A 15,653-nucleotide genomic window follows, 5' to 3' on the forward strand; every position below is an offset into this window, starting at 1 on the left:
ACAGTTAGTGGATACTGTGTGCTCAGCAGATTACAGTTATGATAGGAAACAGAGCACAGAAGCAAAAAGCTGTCATGACTGGTTATTATTTACATTACAGTTGGCATAGAATATTAATCCAAAATGTATCTGTAGCAGAGTGGAACATTAAGCACAGGTGTGGAGCCAGAGATACCTGCAGAAAGGTACAGAGAAAGTAGCTGTAATTAATCTACTTCTTAAAAAGCAGACTCTTGATGCAGGTGTTTTAGTCAACTACAGACCTATATCTAACCTTCCCTTTCTCTCTAAGATCCTGGAGAAAGCTGTTTCTAATCAGCTGTGTGACTTTCAACAGAACAATAATTTATTAAAGGATTTTCAGTCAGGAATCAGAGTGAATCATAGCTCAGAGACTGTTACAGATGACCTACTAAGTGCACCAGACAAAAGACTTGCCTCTGTATTTGTCTTGTTAGATCTTGGTGCTTCCCTCAATGGTCAAACACCATCATATCCTAAGGAGCTCATACTTCCCGATTATCCCATTAGAACACTGTGCTCCCAGAATACAGGCTTTCTTGTGGTTCCTAGAGTGGGTGACAAATCCTTCAGCCCTCATGATCCTTCACTATGGAACCATCTACCAGTTTATGAACTAAAATTAAGTCACTCATGAAAGTGACTGCTAATCTTGGTGCTGTCATGCTTCTCCTGAAGGTATTAAATGGAAATGCACTGCAACAATGGATGTGAGAGTGTCAAAATGCAGACTGTGAGCAGCTTGCTGTACACTCTGTTCTGGGCTTGAAAATCATACCACATGACTTCTGAGCCACATGAAGTTCTGTCATAACATCTTTGCCATCTTTACATCTTCAGCAGTTCTCAAACATAGGTGTGTCAAGAACAGCAGCCTTAGAAACATTTGCCAGTCCTGATTTGTCATTAGACTGTTTCTCTCCCATAGACCTTGCTGAGCTGACTTCAATAGTTTCTAAATCTAAACCTTCAACATGTCTTTTGGATCCTATCCCAACCAGACTTCTTAAAGATGTGTTGCCTTTGATTGGCACTCACACATTAGACCAGATAAATCTCTCTTTGGTAACAGAATATGTTCCACAGGCTTTTAAGGTTGCAGCTTTACTTAAAAAGCCTTCTCTTGACCCTGGCACTTTAGCAAACTACAGACCTATATCTAATCTCCCCTTTACTTCTAAAATACTTGAAAAGGTTGTTGCAACTCAATTGTGTGACCATCTACATAGGAACAGTTTGTTTGAAGTTTTTCAGTCAGGATTTAGAGTTCATCATAGCACAGAGACAGCACTGGTGAAAGTTAAGAACATTAGGGTTAGGGTTAACAATGTCTCATAGCCTCAGACAATGGTCTTGTCCACTATACTTGTCCTGCTAGATCTTAGTGCTGCATTTGACACTATTGATCATAGAATCCTATTGGAAAGATTGGAGCATGTTATTGGGATTAAAGGAACAGCACTAGGCTGGTTTAAATCATATCTATCAGATAGATACCAGTTTGTTCATGTTAATGATGATTCCTCCATTTATACCAGAGTTAGTCATGGAGTTCCACAGGGTTCTGTACTTGGAGCAATATTGTTCACCTTATACATGCTTCCCCTAGGCCAGAGGTCTTCAACAGGGGGTCCTTGACCCCTAGGGGGTCCACCGAGGTACTGCAGGGAGGTCATTTTTGGTTAAATATATGTAGTTTTTATTTTTTGCCCTCATTAGATTTTTTTTCTTTAGTGTGTGTGGAGTGTGTTCATGAATCAGTGAAAACAATAAAGAGAATGAAAATATTGTCCATATTTTTTATTTTATTTTAACAAAATTACAGAACAGAGTTCATACATAGATCAATAAATTAGTCGGTTCGCTGGCCCAGCTGCATTATCCATATGTAAGAGTAACAATATTTTTTCAATGGGATTTTCTGGCATTTGGGATATAGCCAGAAAAGAAGCGGGATGAATCTAAGAACCTGTGCATGACGTTATGAACACCCTGACGGACATCCCAAGAGAAATCAGCCTTTAAATCCATTTTAAAGACTATTTGATTTAATGTTTTCGTGTCTTTTGTTTTGTTAAATGTGTTATACCTAGAAGTTACATGTTTTTATGCTCCAAAAACAAATTTCCAGCCTGGCGAACAACAATGTAATTAAGTAATTAATTAATTTGAAATGAAATTACCACAGGGACCTCCATTTACACTGTGTCCTAATTATAGTTCATTTCTAATTTTTAGTGGTTAAATTTAATAATTCTGAGATTTTCTCAGACCCCTCCAAAGCCTCAGGAGTAATATTCCATCCTGATGCTGCTGTGCTTGTGTCTGGCTGGAGCTGACATGTCTGGTTCCTTGTTTATGTAAATTTGGGCTTGTTTTATTTTTAGGATATTCATTGTCAAATGCAACATTATGAGAAAATACTTCTTACTTCTGAAAAAAAAAAAAACAGAACCACACAGAGATCTTGTAAAATGTATAATTCAGTAAAAAAAAGATTTCTGAGAACCCGTTTTAAATAAAGACGAAGTTACATGCTGGTGCTTCTTCGGATGCAGTGTCGGTTGAATGAACCTCTGTTCAAACTTGTGCAGCTGGTCCCGGCTCGGCAGTTTGTCTCCACAGCCGGTTTGAGAGGATTAGCTGCATGTACAGAGAAGGACAAAGCACTGATGACTGACTGCTGACTGCTGGACTGCTGCACTGACACAGACACAGAGGAAGAATTCGTGGTATTGTTGGAATAATCATACAGATGCTTCCTGAACGCGCTCTTGGTGTTTTGTTCCTTTTTGAAAAGGATTACATAGCACTTTGGGAAGAAATGGCAGCTGAGGATGCCATAGTTGGAGATGAGGATGACCACCATCTCCACAGCCGACAGGTATTCTCCTGAAGTGGTGACGTAGACTGGAACAAAGAGCATCCAGGAGATTAGGTAGAGCAGCATGCTGAAAGTGATGAACTTTGCCTCATTGTAGTGCTGTGGAAGTCTGCGTCCTTTGAAGGCGCAGATGAAACACACGAAAGCTAGGACAGCTATGTAGCCCAACATCACCCCGAAGGCTAGGTACGAGCCCTCGTGACATTCCTCCAGCAGAGTGGTTGCTTGCCTGTTGATGTAATTATATGGGCTTTGGAGGACCAGCCAGCAGGTGCACGTAACTGCCTGCAAGGCCACACAGATGCTGACGATGACATAAGGCTGGTAGAGTCTCCGCAGAACCTCCTGCAGCTCAGGGTTGAACTGGAAGGCCAGCAGGATCTGCAGGGTCTTGACCAGTATGCAGGAGACACACAGAGTGAAGCTGATGCCAAAGAGCACCTGCCGAGCCTTACATTGGAGAGCGCTCGGCCGACCCACAAACAGCACGGCGCTGATGTAACTGAATACCAGAGAGAACAGGATGATCTGGCTCAGGGGCCCTCCGGCAGCCTTCACTACAGGAGTGTCACGCTGATGTAAAAACAGAGCCGACACGAGAAAAACCAGGACGATGCCAAGAGCAGCAAAGACCAGTAGCACCACAGCGAAGCCGTCCTGCCACGAGAAGTAAAGCAGGGTTTTGGGGGTGCAGGTGGAGCTGCCGCTGGCGGACCACTCAGTGTCTGTGTCACAGCTCAGACACTGGTCCATGTCTGCAGGGGTGAAAGAGCACAAGCACAGACACAACAGTCACATGCAGGACCTGACCTGACTGCACAGAGAATTCCAAGCCTCACACAACACAAGCCTAAAGGCTGTTACACCTTTGTTAACACAGCAAAGGTGTAACAGCCTCTGCATATACAGATGTGTTCAGAGGTATATTCAGGCAATGGTGTCTTACCTGTATTATTAGAGTAGTAGTTCTCAGTGCAATTGATGCACTCATAACAACAGGTGTGTTGACCCTCAGCTGTTTTCTTGAACTCTCCAGGGACGCAGCTATTGGAGCATTTTGAGATGATGTTCTGAGGAAATGGAGAGATCATGATTGTAAACCATGATTCATTCCTCTGTTTCACTGTTTTGTGGCTCGTTTTTCTTGCATTTCTTAAATTAAATGTATTGTATTTTTACTGTATCCAACACAACTTATTCTTTTTTGAAGACTCATACTCGATGTGTGTATTTGAAGTGAAAAATGCTTAAGTCAGCTGCAGTAGCCTGCATGTTTTCAATAAACACACGCTGCAGCATTTGTGTGCGTCTCTGTTGTTGGGGAGTTTGTAGGTGCAACAACTCAGTTTTGGCTTTCAGAAATAAAGAACAATGACATCAAATAATAGGCTTTATCTTACATTAAATTCATCTCAGGGCAGTGCCCTTAAAAAAGGAAAGGATAGTCAATTCACTGATTCAGTCTGAAAACATACTAGCCATCCAATAACCTGACAATAAACAGACATAACAAGAAAAGTTTGGGGTGAGGGTTAGGGTCAGAGGCTAAAGAGCTGTGGCTGCCCCTGCAGGGTGTAGAACAAGAGGAAAAGGCAAGGGAGGCCTGGTGACATCGTGGGTCCTGCTCCACACTGCGACCAATGGTACTGGGTGAAGGTGAAGGATCCTGGGAAGCTGAGCTCAGTGGCCCTTGTTTGTCTTTGGAACAAAGGAGCATGTGGTCTCACCCACCAGACTGAGTGGGCTGAAGCCCTTCACTGTATCTAAAATGACCTAAGGGCAGCAGAATGAGAGCCTACCTTCAGATCCCAGAACTGCTGGGTGCTGCTGTGGTTGGTGTGGGTGAAGATGTTGGTGTGTGGGTGATACTCAGCCACAACATCATGGACATAGAGGTTCCCTTTCTCTGACCGCCACAAAGACACATCATAGCCCAGGTTGATGTCTCCTCTGTTGTCAAACCTGTAGCTCTTTCCTCTAAGTTTAAACTCCTGCATCCACAGAGCTTTCAGCACCTACAGGACATGAGACATTTCAGTTTGTTAACCACACTATATGGACTTGATAAGGACAAACAGCCTTTTTGCAGAGACACAGGTGTTGATAAGTTCCTCTGCCGTGGTGGCTGCAGGGAAACCAGAGACCTCTCTCCTCTAGGCAGTGGAGACGGGTGGGTAGAAGAAGAAGAAGGCTTTGTGGGAAGTATTGTCTTGATATAAAAAAACAACTCAGTTGTTCCACAGGTGTGACAAACAGGTTACCAGTTATCTGAACCTTGTGTTCAAGTATACCAAGGTGTCATATTTAATGTGACAATGACCCCAACAGCCAACACTTAAATCTCTGCTTTTATCTGAATCTAACCTTACCGGTAATCCCAGCTGCCTGTAAACCTAAACACTTATCCTCTCCCTCAAATTAATCCATGTGGACCCTATAAATACAACACAAGAGCAAACACACACACACACAAACTGGAATGGAAATACCTCCCAGGGTTGCACTGTGCCTGGTGTTTTGCAGTCTCTGCTCCTGCAGACAGATTCTACAGCCTGAGCAATGGCGCTCACAGCCATCTCAATACTGAAGACTGTGTCAGCATCAGTATTTTCTCTAAGGGTCTTCACAGCTTCAGATTCCAGCTCAGTGTCTCCAGAGCCTTTATGGGCATTTAGCTGCATGTAGAACTCCTGCAAGAAGGGGTTGTTCCTTATGTACTCAGGTCCAGCTGCCTCCAGCCTGCTCAGGTACTCAAGGAATGATGACAAGTCTCCACTCTTGAAGGTGAAGCCCACAATGTATCCTATGTCCTTCAGAGTTAAGTTTCCTTTCACAGAGCTGGAGGAGGACCAGCTGTCACTGGCCACCCAGACTCTTCTCATTGTCTCCACGCTGTGTCCTGCTCTCAGTATCTGATCCCTAAGCTCCTGGTAAAGGTACATCATGTGAGTTGGCTTGGCAAAGGACACAATAACCTGTACCTTGGGATTGTTGAAGATGGTTTTGGCAGTCTGCGTGATAGCTGAGGAGACATCCTGACTGGACACAGACTGAGGGAGAATTGATTTGAAGGCCACACAGATCCCCTTTTCAGAGGCCTGGGACACAAAGTGGTCAAGAGCTGATCGGCCATAATCTCCATCTGTGGTAACTACTCCCACCCAGTTCCAGCCGTAGCTGCTGAGCAGACTGACCATGGCGGCTGTCTGATGCTTGTCATTAGGGATGGTCCTCATGAAGGCAGGGAATCGGCTCTTATCACTCAGAATGACAGCGGTTGATGCATAACTGATCTGGAGAAAAGAAAACAATTGTATTATTTTCAAAGATGTGATATTTCTGGCTGAATGGGCAAGTACATAAAAACATGGAAAACACCTGGTGGTATAAGGGTAAAGGTGCCAACCATGAGCTACTGCATCCCCGGTTTGTCACAGTACCAGTACCAGTCTGGACTCCAGGGCTTGCAAAGTAAGTTCTGTTCTGTACTTTGGGTCTACAAGAAAAACCTATTATCACATTTGTTGTTGGCCCATCATTTTCCTGCCAACTGTCCATTACTGGCTGTCAACAAAATGCCCCCCAAAACATTAACGTGTACAATAGTCTAAAGCCTGCATACAACAATGACTCATGATGGTGGCCATGATAATGCCATGGCAGTGAGCACCTGTAGATCTGTGGATGTGTGTGTACACTGCTTTGGTTGATGTAGCCCTCAGATTTCACACTGGAGAGTGGGCGACTCTGGAGCCACACATCACACCTGAGCCATCTCCCCTCCCCTCATGATGGTTCCTTCTCTAAACACCATAAATGCACAAAGTGTCGGATGGACTAGCTGATCTACATCCCTGTCCTGTGGCTCTTTGTGTTTGTAAAAATCATTCAGAGGAGTTGTTTGTACATCTATAAAAATAAGTACATTTTCTACATGTTATGTGTCTTTATGCTATTACCAACATAAATGTGTACAGCACAGCTTCATCACAGGGTCTAAGGTGCTGAGAGGATGTGGAGGTGCCACACCTTGAAACTGTCCTCACCTGTGATATCTGATGGCACAGTCAATCACGCATCAGCTGACAGTTAATGATGGTAAATGATGTGGCTGATGTTTATCCGCTGCCACTGCAAACCTGTTTATCTGCTTCAGTTTCCAGTAACAGTCAACACCGTGTCCATCAGTCTAGCCACAGCAGCCGGACTCCCACCTGCTCCCACAAAGAGTCAACAGAATTTTCCTGTTTTTTCACAACTTACTTGAGGAATCATCTTGAGAGTCAGTTGCCTGGCGATGGCAACTGATATTTCAGAGTGAGTGGCACCTATGACAGCCATGACTGGCTGGCCACTGGTAGAGGTGTTGCTTCCTGCGTGGCAGTCGGGCTGCTGGATGAAGTCAGCTGTGGCTCTCAGAGCTGTGCTGACATCAGAGCAGGAGTCCAGGATCCGGTAACCCAGAGTGATGTTAGCAGCAGTCAGCGGAGGGGATTTATTCAGGAGCTCTATATAATTGATCATAGCCAGAGCCCTTGTCAGGCCTCTTTCTTGAAACCTGTGTGAAAAGTACAGTGTCACCATCTGTTAGTTCAAATAACAGATACAGTCGATGTGTGACAGACTGGAGAACAGATAAGAAACATCAAGGAGGGACAAGAAGGAGCAAGCCAAGTAAGTACTGTTTCGGATTAAAAAAAAAAAAAAAAAAGTCACAAATAAAAATCAGTTCAAAACACAAAGCTGTTTTTTTTTTTGTCAAAACTCTACATGTGAGAGTGAAGCTGAATTATTTATAGTATCCCACAGCCGGTCCTTCAGGGTGTGTTTGCCAAAACCACTAAATACACTGTAGACACAAGGAGGAATTGTTTTCTTGTCTCTGTGTCTTGTCTCTCTGTGTTTTGTCTCTGTGTATCTTGTCTCTGTGTGTAAATGTTCCCACTAGTTTCTTTTTCTAAGGCAAAATCACATCTTGAAGAGAATAACAACAGTGACGGACTCTATCTGAGTACAGTTACTCAAGTATTGTACTTATGTGTAGTGTTGTACTTTAGCGGAGTATTTCCATTTTATCCCATTTTATCTCTATTTTTTCTATTTTTCATTGAACAGATTGTGCTTTTTATGTCACTGCAATTAACTGATGGAAACAGCTTGTAATTACTGTTCAAATTAGGATTTTACAAACACACATATCATCACTTTAAAAAAAAAGCAGTTCCAAGCTTTGTCACAGATTAACCAACAGTATAAAGCATGTGAAAGATCAGTTATATGAATGATCATGGTTTGAATTAATTATCTTAACTCAAGGTTTGTGACTTTTTCCAAAACCCACATTTGATGTTCTTTATCTCTGCTCAGCTCAAACTCCAGCCTCTGCTGAAAAGTGTATGATGTGGTAAAAAGTTAATGTTATTCTGTCAACATTTACAAAAATGGTTCACTTAGCATGAGCTTTAACCAGCTACAGCACCAACAGTAAACACACTTACTCATTCATCAGATTTGTCACAGGCGCTCCTTCACTGACAGGGACTATATATCTTTAATGTAATAAAACCTATTAGCATTTGATTATATTCTTTCTCACACTTTTCTTTACCAGTTTATGATTGTCCCTAATATTATATACATTATGAATACTATGCCCATGTTGTTTTAGTTTTTCTGTGTTCTTCTCAAGTGATTTGTTAACTTCATGTTGTAGTGTAATTATTCATATATACAACAATATAACAGTTACATTTGACTACTTTTATACCTTTTATAGTTTAAATAGAATTGTAATATTTAGATTTATGTATTTAAATTTGTAATTTAAAATTCTGAGTGCAGGAGTATTTTTAACTTGCGCTATTATAACTTTTATCGGTGTAAAGGCTCTGATCCCTTTTTTCCGCCTCTAAAGAATATTGAACATGATGTTGTTTTGATCCTGTTGTTGCTTTGTTTACTCACAGGACTGAACTGTCCTTAAGATTCTTGAGAAAAAAGATTGTCTGTTTACCATTGACCACATTAGTCTGAAGGATTGAATGGTCTCACCTGATACATGGCCGTGGCTGGGGTGCAAAGGATATGTTGTCTTTGTTTACGTCTTCATGAATGGAAAAGATTCCTCCGATGATGATATCTCCTGTGGCCGTAGCTCCCAGCCCTCTGGGATCCGTCTCAGTAGCATGTCCAGATTCCAGAATGATAAGGAAAAACATAATCTGAAAAGACATTACAAGAGGAACCCAGGCCATATCCCTGTCCCCTCTGCTGTCCCTCTCTGCTTCTCTCAGCTCTCTCTCACTCTCTCCCCTCTCTCACTGGCCTCTCTGAGGTTTTTCACCTCTGGCACAGTGATACTCTCCTTTTTAAGCATCTTCACGAGACCAAAAGAAAATTCTCTCTTGCTTCCTCCTTCACACTTCACTGGTCTCATATTCTCCCCTGCAGCCCTGCCCACTTCTTCATGACTGACAGCAGGTGAGTCACGGTTCTACAGAAGCAGCTTTCGTCATAACAACACAAAAAAAGTTTAACATATTAAATAATATGTAAATGAAGACTGTAGTTAGCTCTTTTACTGTATAATTATAGTCATACACAGATACAGGGCTTGATCAACCCTGGCTGGGCTGCCTGGGATAAGAAGTCTGATTGTTGAAAGACCTAAGACACTCAAAGACGCCAGAAAACATCACTGATGATATGTCCAGGTGTATCACAGGATGATGTATGCTAAAAGCTTTCATGTGGCCAGAGACACACAACAGGGCAGTGAGGTTTAGCAGCTCTTCTTGCATCTTCTGAAAGGAAGACTCCACAGCAAGCCACAGATCAACCTAAATGGACTAAAGGATACTGACATATTGACACATGGCAATGGAAATACCACTAGCATGAAACACATTTGCAGCAAAGTGTGCAATAACCTGCCTGGCCTGAAGATCCACCAGGCAGAGAGGAAATGCGTGCAGACGGTGCATGTGTCACAGTGTTCAGGATTTACCCCTGGATGAGACACAGAGCCAGGCCCTGAGTCAGAGTACAGCTCTCTGAACCTTCAAGTGATGTAAGCCCCAGATGGAGAGAGCAGTGAAACACCCCTACATCATGAACCAACAGAGTGAGCAAGATCCACCAGCTCAGGAGGGAGCTGAAGAACCTGAGGGAGGAGGCCTACCAGGTATGTTTAAGGCCTGGCTATACCAACATGGCATCTTCCCTCAGATTCTCTGACTCCTCTTGGTCTATGAGGTCCCAATCTCCACAGTTGAAAGCTTTGAGAGGAAGGTGAGCAGGCTTTTATGGAAGTGGCTGGGACTGCCTCAGAGCCTGAGCAGCATTGCACTTTACAGGCCAAACAACAAGCTGAAATTCCCCACCAGCAGCCTGAATGAAGAAGTCACCGTGACGCATCAGTGACTAAGGAGGTGCTGAAATACTGAGAATCCTGTCATGCAAAAGTCTCCTAGTCTCTGAGGTCAGGACAGGATAGGAACTTTATTGTCGCTTGCACAGAAGTACAGGCGAAATTTCGTTAAGGAGTATAGCCTCCGGGCCGCAGCAAAATGTTTGCGCCACCACACGCTTTCCTGAAAGTTAATTTGCAAGTTGCAATACATACATTTGACACACAGTCACATCATACATTATGACTTTTGTACACAGTACACGTGGAAACATGCTGGAATTTTTTCATGGACACATAGGGAGGGGGGGGGTTACAAAAGATAAGGTGCGGAGGCAGACGGACAGAAGTGGAGGGCAGCAGAGGCTATGGATGATGCTGAGTTGCAGCTAAGGCACTGTTGGGTGCAGTGGAAGGACTGGCGTGGATAAGAGCACTAGACCTAGCTACAATAAGGCACAGAGGAAGGAGAGAGGGTCGTTTGAAAGCTCAGAGAGGGGGTGGGGGGCCATATCAGACACCACCTGCTGTGGGACTAGCTACTGATTAGCCTGAAGCATCTGATGAGCCCAGAGCTAGTAACCAATAGTTAGTTAGTAGTGGTCTGAGCATCCTGTCCAACAGGTTGTAGGGACTGTGTTTCAGGCGAAGTGAAACAGAGGCCCTCGTCATGCATGTGGTTATGATGCACACAGTGGCGGTTTTTGGCACGGGCGAACCGGGCAGCTGCCCGGGGCGGCATCACATGGGGGGCGGCACAACCACGTGAAAAATAAATAAATAATCTGCGCCGCTAAGCGGTTTTCTGTTATCTATCATATTACTGTGTGGGGAATGAGCACATTGGCGCCCCCTGCAGCTGTAGGTGCCCCCTGTTTGCTGAGAAGGTGCCATGCTCAGAAGCTGTGTGAGGAGGTGAAAAGGGGAGGGGGGCGGGCAGGGGACAGTTCACCTCTGGATCTCTCCCTAATGGAATGGACAAGGCGGGGGACGATCCACTGTATTGATGAGGCTTTTCAAAGCTAGAGTTGATCGAGTCGCACCTGAGGTCAACCATGTCTCAGGAAGGACTCACTGGCCTTGCTGTCATCAGTATCAATCACTCAATAGGGAGCAGATTTCGTATGATGACATTATTGATGATTTTGCATCAAGGAAGGCCAGAAAGGTCAGGTTTTAGTTTTTGTTTTTGTTTGCTGCTCTTAGTGCAATAGTGTTATAATTAGATTTACTTTAGTGTGTTTTCATTTGTATATAGAGTATATTTATTTAATTTCTGATAACTTTGTTTCTAAATTGTTTTGGCAATGTTGGAGTTGGAGATTGTTATAATATAAATATTGTTATAATAAAACGGGGCTCTTTGTGGGTTAGGAGTGAGGGTTAGGATTAGGGTTAGTCTTGTGGGGGGGGCGCTCGGAGGGCGTCTCGCCCAGGGAGTAATTCAATGTAGAACCGCCACTGGATGCACTCTCTGATGACAAGCCCCTGCCCCTTTCCCCTGTAAGTCTGTGATTCACATTCATTTTATTACACATTACTACGGATGTCCTTTTAAGTCCTTAGTTAGTCTGAAGACCGGTCCTGAGGTATATGGTTTTCTCTGTACAGGGCCTGTGGCAGTGTTTTCCTCTCCCGTCCTCCAGGTGGAAGCACTGCTTTGAAGGGACCCTGAGCGTCTCGCGCCGCACAGGATCGAGAGCTAGCCGGAAACTGACAGTGAGTCGGTGACGGAAGAAGGAAAATGGAGGCGGCAGTGTTCATCCTGTCACTGGTGGACTGCTGTGCACTGATTTTCCTCTCGGTTTACTTCGTATCCTTTTGTGCCGTGTGTTTTTTTGGTGCGGGTGTCGAGCTTATTGAACCCCTTTGTTCACGTGGGCACAGTAATACGGGTTAGCTGACCGGCTATCCGTCGTGTTCCTGGTGTCGGAGAGGCCGGTGTGAACTGAGACCAACCGGTTTCTCTCCGCAGAGTAACGGTGGGACAAGGTGTGGTCACAACAATCTGATAACGACTTTGAAGGCGAGGTGGAAAGGCTAAGTCATGGCCGCCACCGCAGCAGATCAGAGGGTCGTGACCAGCTCCCTCCGTCTCTGTCTCCGTCTCTGTCTGTGATACTGACGCGACCGAAGCCTTCTGTGCGCACTGAAACCGTAGCATGGGCTCAAACACATGTAGAGAAGTAGTAAACATGTGATGAACAGGGTCATTCTGTGTAAAAAATAAAGCACACATCTGTTCTTCCACCTGTGTCTCTGTCAGCCGGGTTTGGTCAGTGCTTAAAAGTTAAAGGCTAGACATCTGTTTGTAGTCCGGGTCTGAAGTTCAGCAGGGTGCAGGACAGGACCCAGTGTCTAATAACCCCCACAGTGATAGCTGATAGTGTCTGTCTTGTTTGTCTTGTTCATAGAAGCAGGGAATGAAGCCGGTGATGTGAAATGTCAGTTAGGTTTTTTTTTTCACCTTGACTCAGAACTCAGATCATCACCCTGTCTGATCTAGAATGTGACTACATCAATGCCAGAGCCTGCTGCTCCAAGCTGAACAAAGTGAGTCATTCTAGTCTGGATCATCATGTGGATGTGTGGCCCAAATATTATTGTATTTGCTTGCTAAAGCTGATTTAATATCCGGTTAAGAAAAGTTTCTTTAGTATTCTGATCTGTTTACCTTGGATTTTAATGTTTGATGTGTTGTGTTTCCAGTGGGTCATTCCAGAGATGGTTGGGCAGTGTCTCTCCACGATGCTGATGTTGATCTCCATGCACTGGTTCATCTTCCTCCTCAACCTGCCTGTAGCAGCCTGGAACATTTATAGGTATGTTTATATCAGGGCTGCTTTATTGGTTAACCAAAGGACTGACCATCCTCTGTGGTCTCTCAGTCGACTGATCAGGAAATAGACAGTATCAAGATGGAGCTGTGGGGCTCCTGGGTTTATTCTCTTCTTGTCCCTGCAGACATGTGAAGGTTCCAATGGGAAACATGGGCGTGTTTGACCCCACTGAGATCCACAACCGAGGTCAGCTCAAGTCCCACATGAAGGAGGCCATGATTAAACTGGGTTACCACCTGCTCTGCTTCTTCATTTATTTGTACAGGTGGGAAGCAACAGCATGTACAGAAGCACTGATGTGTAGTGATGTGTTGATGGCTTCTGGTGGTGATGATCTTTCCCATTTTGTTTTTCCCAGCATGATCCTGGCTCTCATCAACGACTGAAGCACTCAGCAAGCTCTCTGACGCCCCCCCCCCCCCCCCCCCCCCCCAGCTGCCAAATTCCAGACTCCGGGGGTTTGCTGTTTAGCCCTCACATCCCGCTCCTGCACTGTATGCACCAAATCTTTCAGAACAGCCGAGAGAACAAGTTTACTGTGACTGTGCTGATTCCGAGGCTCACGTTCTTATCAGCGCTGTCCCAGACTTTTAACTTCGATCCAATACTAAGGTTGAGATTTAACACTTCAGTACCATCATGACAAAATTCTGCAGCGAAGGTGTCAGTTATTTTTTTTTCAGCCTCTTTCTGCAGCGCTGGGTTCAGTGGCTGTTGGAACCATTGTCAGCAGATAGAAACACAGACAGTGATTTTTGAGTGTTTTTACCACCAAAGCCAAATTGGTAAAAAAAAAAAATGCCAATCAATCAAATCTCAAAACCCAGTGTGGGGTATCTTGCCCTCCCCCCCCTCCCTGCCCGGACTCTTCGGCCTCTGTAGTTGACTGTGTGTTGACAGTCCACAGGTCTGGCACCAACAGTCGCTTCAGGCTCAGCGTCACACAGATCGCGTTTCTTTTTCCCCTTCAGATGTTTGGTCTCAACAGTGACTGATCCTCTTCACTGTGTCCGCAGGCTGGTGGACGGTTTAATGTAGCAGACAGGGGACAGTGCTTATTGATCCACGTCCTGCCATCACCTAAAGCCGGAGGTTTGTGATGGTACTGAAGTGTAGTGAAGACTCCCTGATCATCATCACTGATCCTGTTCTGAGACCTTTCATGCATACAGGACCTGCCAGACTTCCAGCATCACACTCCATCACTGATCACCAACCACAGCTCAGCCTACACACACACACACACACACACACACACACACACACACACACACACACTTAGATAAATATACTGACACATTTGCCTCCGTGTATGTGTGTGTATTCATCACACACACACACACACACACACACGTCCCTGGGCAGAGTGAAGGACAATCACACTAACCGCACACATAAACACACACACACACACAGTCTGGTGTTGCACTGGATGCAGCCAATAGAAGCAGTTGTTCTGTTGAGTCTGTGCCGCTGTGTGTGAGTAACGGCTGTTGTATTGTCACTGTGTGAGTGGCAGCGTGGATCTGACCTCAGTCGTGCACCGATGCTGTGTTTACTGAATGACTTTTGCATTGATCACACGTGTATGCTAACGTCCGCCGCTCCCTGGACCAGCAGGCGTCTCAGCTGTCCTCCGGGATGGCCGGACGAACACACTCCTCTTCATCTGGGACAGAGCAGGGATGAGTCCACATGTAGGTTCAGGTCCTGTGCTTGGCAGAGCCCTGCTGGGTGAGCCACATGTGCAGCTCTTCTGGAGCCGTTTTTCTCTTCGGTGTGGGTTGAGCTGGGAGAGCTGCTGGTGAATGACTTCCTGTCTGATTCATACTATAATGTCTTATGCAGTGAGAAATTTCTTCTTGGGAGGGAAATGTTGTTTCATAAATAAACATGAAAGACAAGTTGTTCTGATTTGCTTCAGAATGTGTGAGCACATTTAAGCTGTACAGATGTATGCAGTACAATGAATCAGCAGTTTATCATAATATAGATGAATGAGAGCAATTCCAGTTTGTTATCTGAATAATGAGAACGTGGAGTTCAACAGTGAAGTTAATGTTCTTGGAAAAGTTCCTGCATTGGAATCGGATCCTTACAGGTATTCGCTGTGTCACAGATAAAACCCGTGCACATCAATTCATTAAATTCTTTTCAAGTGAGTAATAAACCAATGGAGATGTACTTATGATGGATTACTGTTGATTAGAATTATTCATTTCTTTTAGAAGCCTTTAATGTGGTTCTGGTATCATCCAGGTGGTGAGCAGGACCTGGTCCTCAGGTCTGTCTCCTCAGACCAGAGAATCTTGGTGAAGCTCTAGTGCTCAGTCAGACAGGAAGGAGACAAAGTGTGCTCAGTCTGGATCAAGTGAAGGACATTTCAAAGTAAATTCCATTTTAAAACCCTGAATGCTTTATTTAAAATATGCATACATAACACTTCTCCTACAGAACGATACAGAACAGTACAATCACTTTTTTTTGTAATAACACATTT

General features: G+C 44.4%; 2 protein-coding genes across 2 annotated transcripts; one reads left to right on the forward strand and one right to left on the reverse strand.

Annotated features, from left to right (window-relative positions):
- Positions 1-1,819: 1,819 nt before the first annotated feature.
- Positions 1,820-9,279, reverse strand: gprc6a (G protein-coupled receptor, class C, group 6, member A). The gene is made up of 6 exons (XM_041043488.1): positions 8,957-9,279; positions 7,169-7,463; positions 5,395-6,198; positions 4,705-4,920; positions 3,852-3,975; positions 1,820-3,660 (listed from the first exon to the last, which is right to left on the reverse strand). The coding sequence occupies exons 1-6, from the start codon at positions 9,157-9,159 to the stop codon at positions 2,552-2,554; spliced, it is 2,751 nt and encodes a 916-aa protein (XP_040899422.1). The 5' UTR covers positions 9,160-9,279; the 3' UTR covers positions 1,820-2,551.
- A 2,764-nt stretch (positions 9,280-12,043) lies between these two features.
- Positions 12,044-15,057, forward strand: cnih4 (cornichon family AMPA receptor auxiliary protein 4). The gene is made up of 5 exons (XM_041043490.1): positions 12,044-12,126; positions 12,798-12,866; positions 13,023-13,135; positions 13,278-13,418; positions 13,512-15,057. The coding sequence occupies exons 1-5, from the start codon at positions 12,058-12,060 to the stop codon at positions 13,537-13,539; spliced, it is 420 nt and encodes a 139-aa protein (XP_040899424.1). The 5' UTR covers positions 12,044-12,057; the 3' UTR covers positions 13,540-15,057.
- The last annotated feature ends 596 nt before the right edge of the window (positions 15,058-15,653 follow it).

This window comes from Toxotes jaculatrix, chromosome 8 (genome assembly GCF_017976425.1).
Source record: "Toxotes jaculatrix isolate fToxJac2 chromosome 8, fToxJac2.pri, whole genome shotgun sequence".
NCBI lineage: Eukaryota > Metazoa > Chordata > Actinopteri > Toxotidae > Toxotes > Toxotes jaculatrix.

Coding starts and splice junctions, on each gene's coding strand:
- cnih4 (XM_041043490.1), top strand. CDS start 12,058: ATGGAGGCGGCAGTGTTCATCCTGTCACTGGTGGACTGCTGTGCACTG. Junction 12,127..12,797: donor TTTTCCTCTCGGTTTACTTC/GTATCCTTTTGT, acceptor CTCAGAACTCAG/ATCATCACCCTGTCTGATCT. Junction 12,867..13,022: donor GCTGCTCCAAGCTGAACAAA/GTGAGTCATTCT, acceptor TTGTGTTTCCAG/TGGGTCATTCCAGAGATGGT.
- gprc6a (XM_041043488.1), bottom strand. CDS start 9,159: ATGGCCTGGGTTCCTCTTGTAATGTCTTTTCAGATTATGTTTTTCCTT. Junction 7,464..8,956: donor CAGCCACGGCCATGTATCAG/GTGAGACCATTC, acceptor CTTTTCACACAG/GTTTCAAGAAAGAGGCCTGA. Junction 6,199..7,168: donor CTCTCAAGATGATTCCTCAA/GTAAGTTGTGAA, acceptor TCTTTTCTCCAG/ATCAGTTATGCATCAACCGC.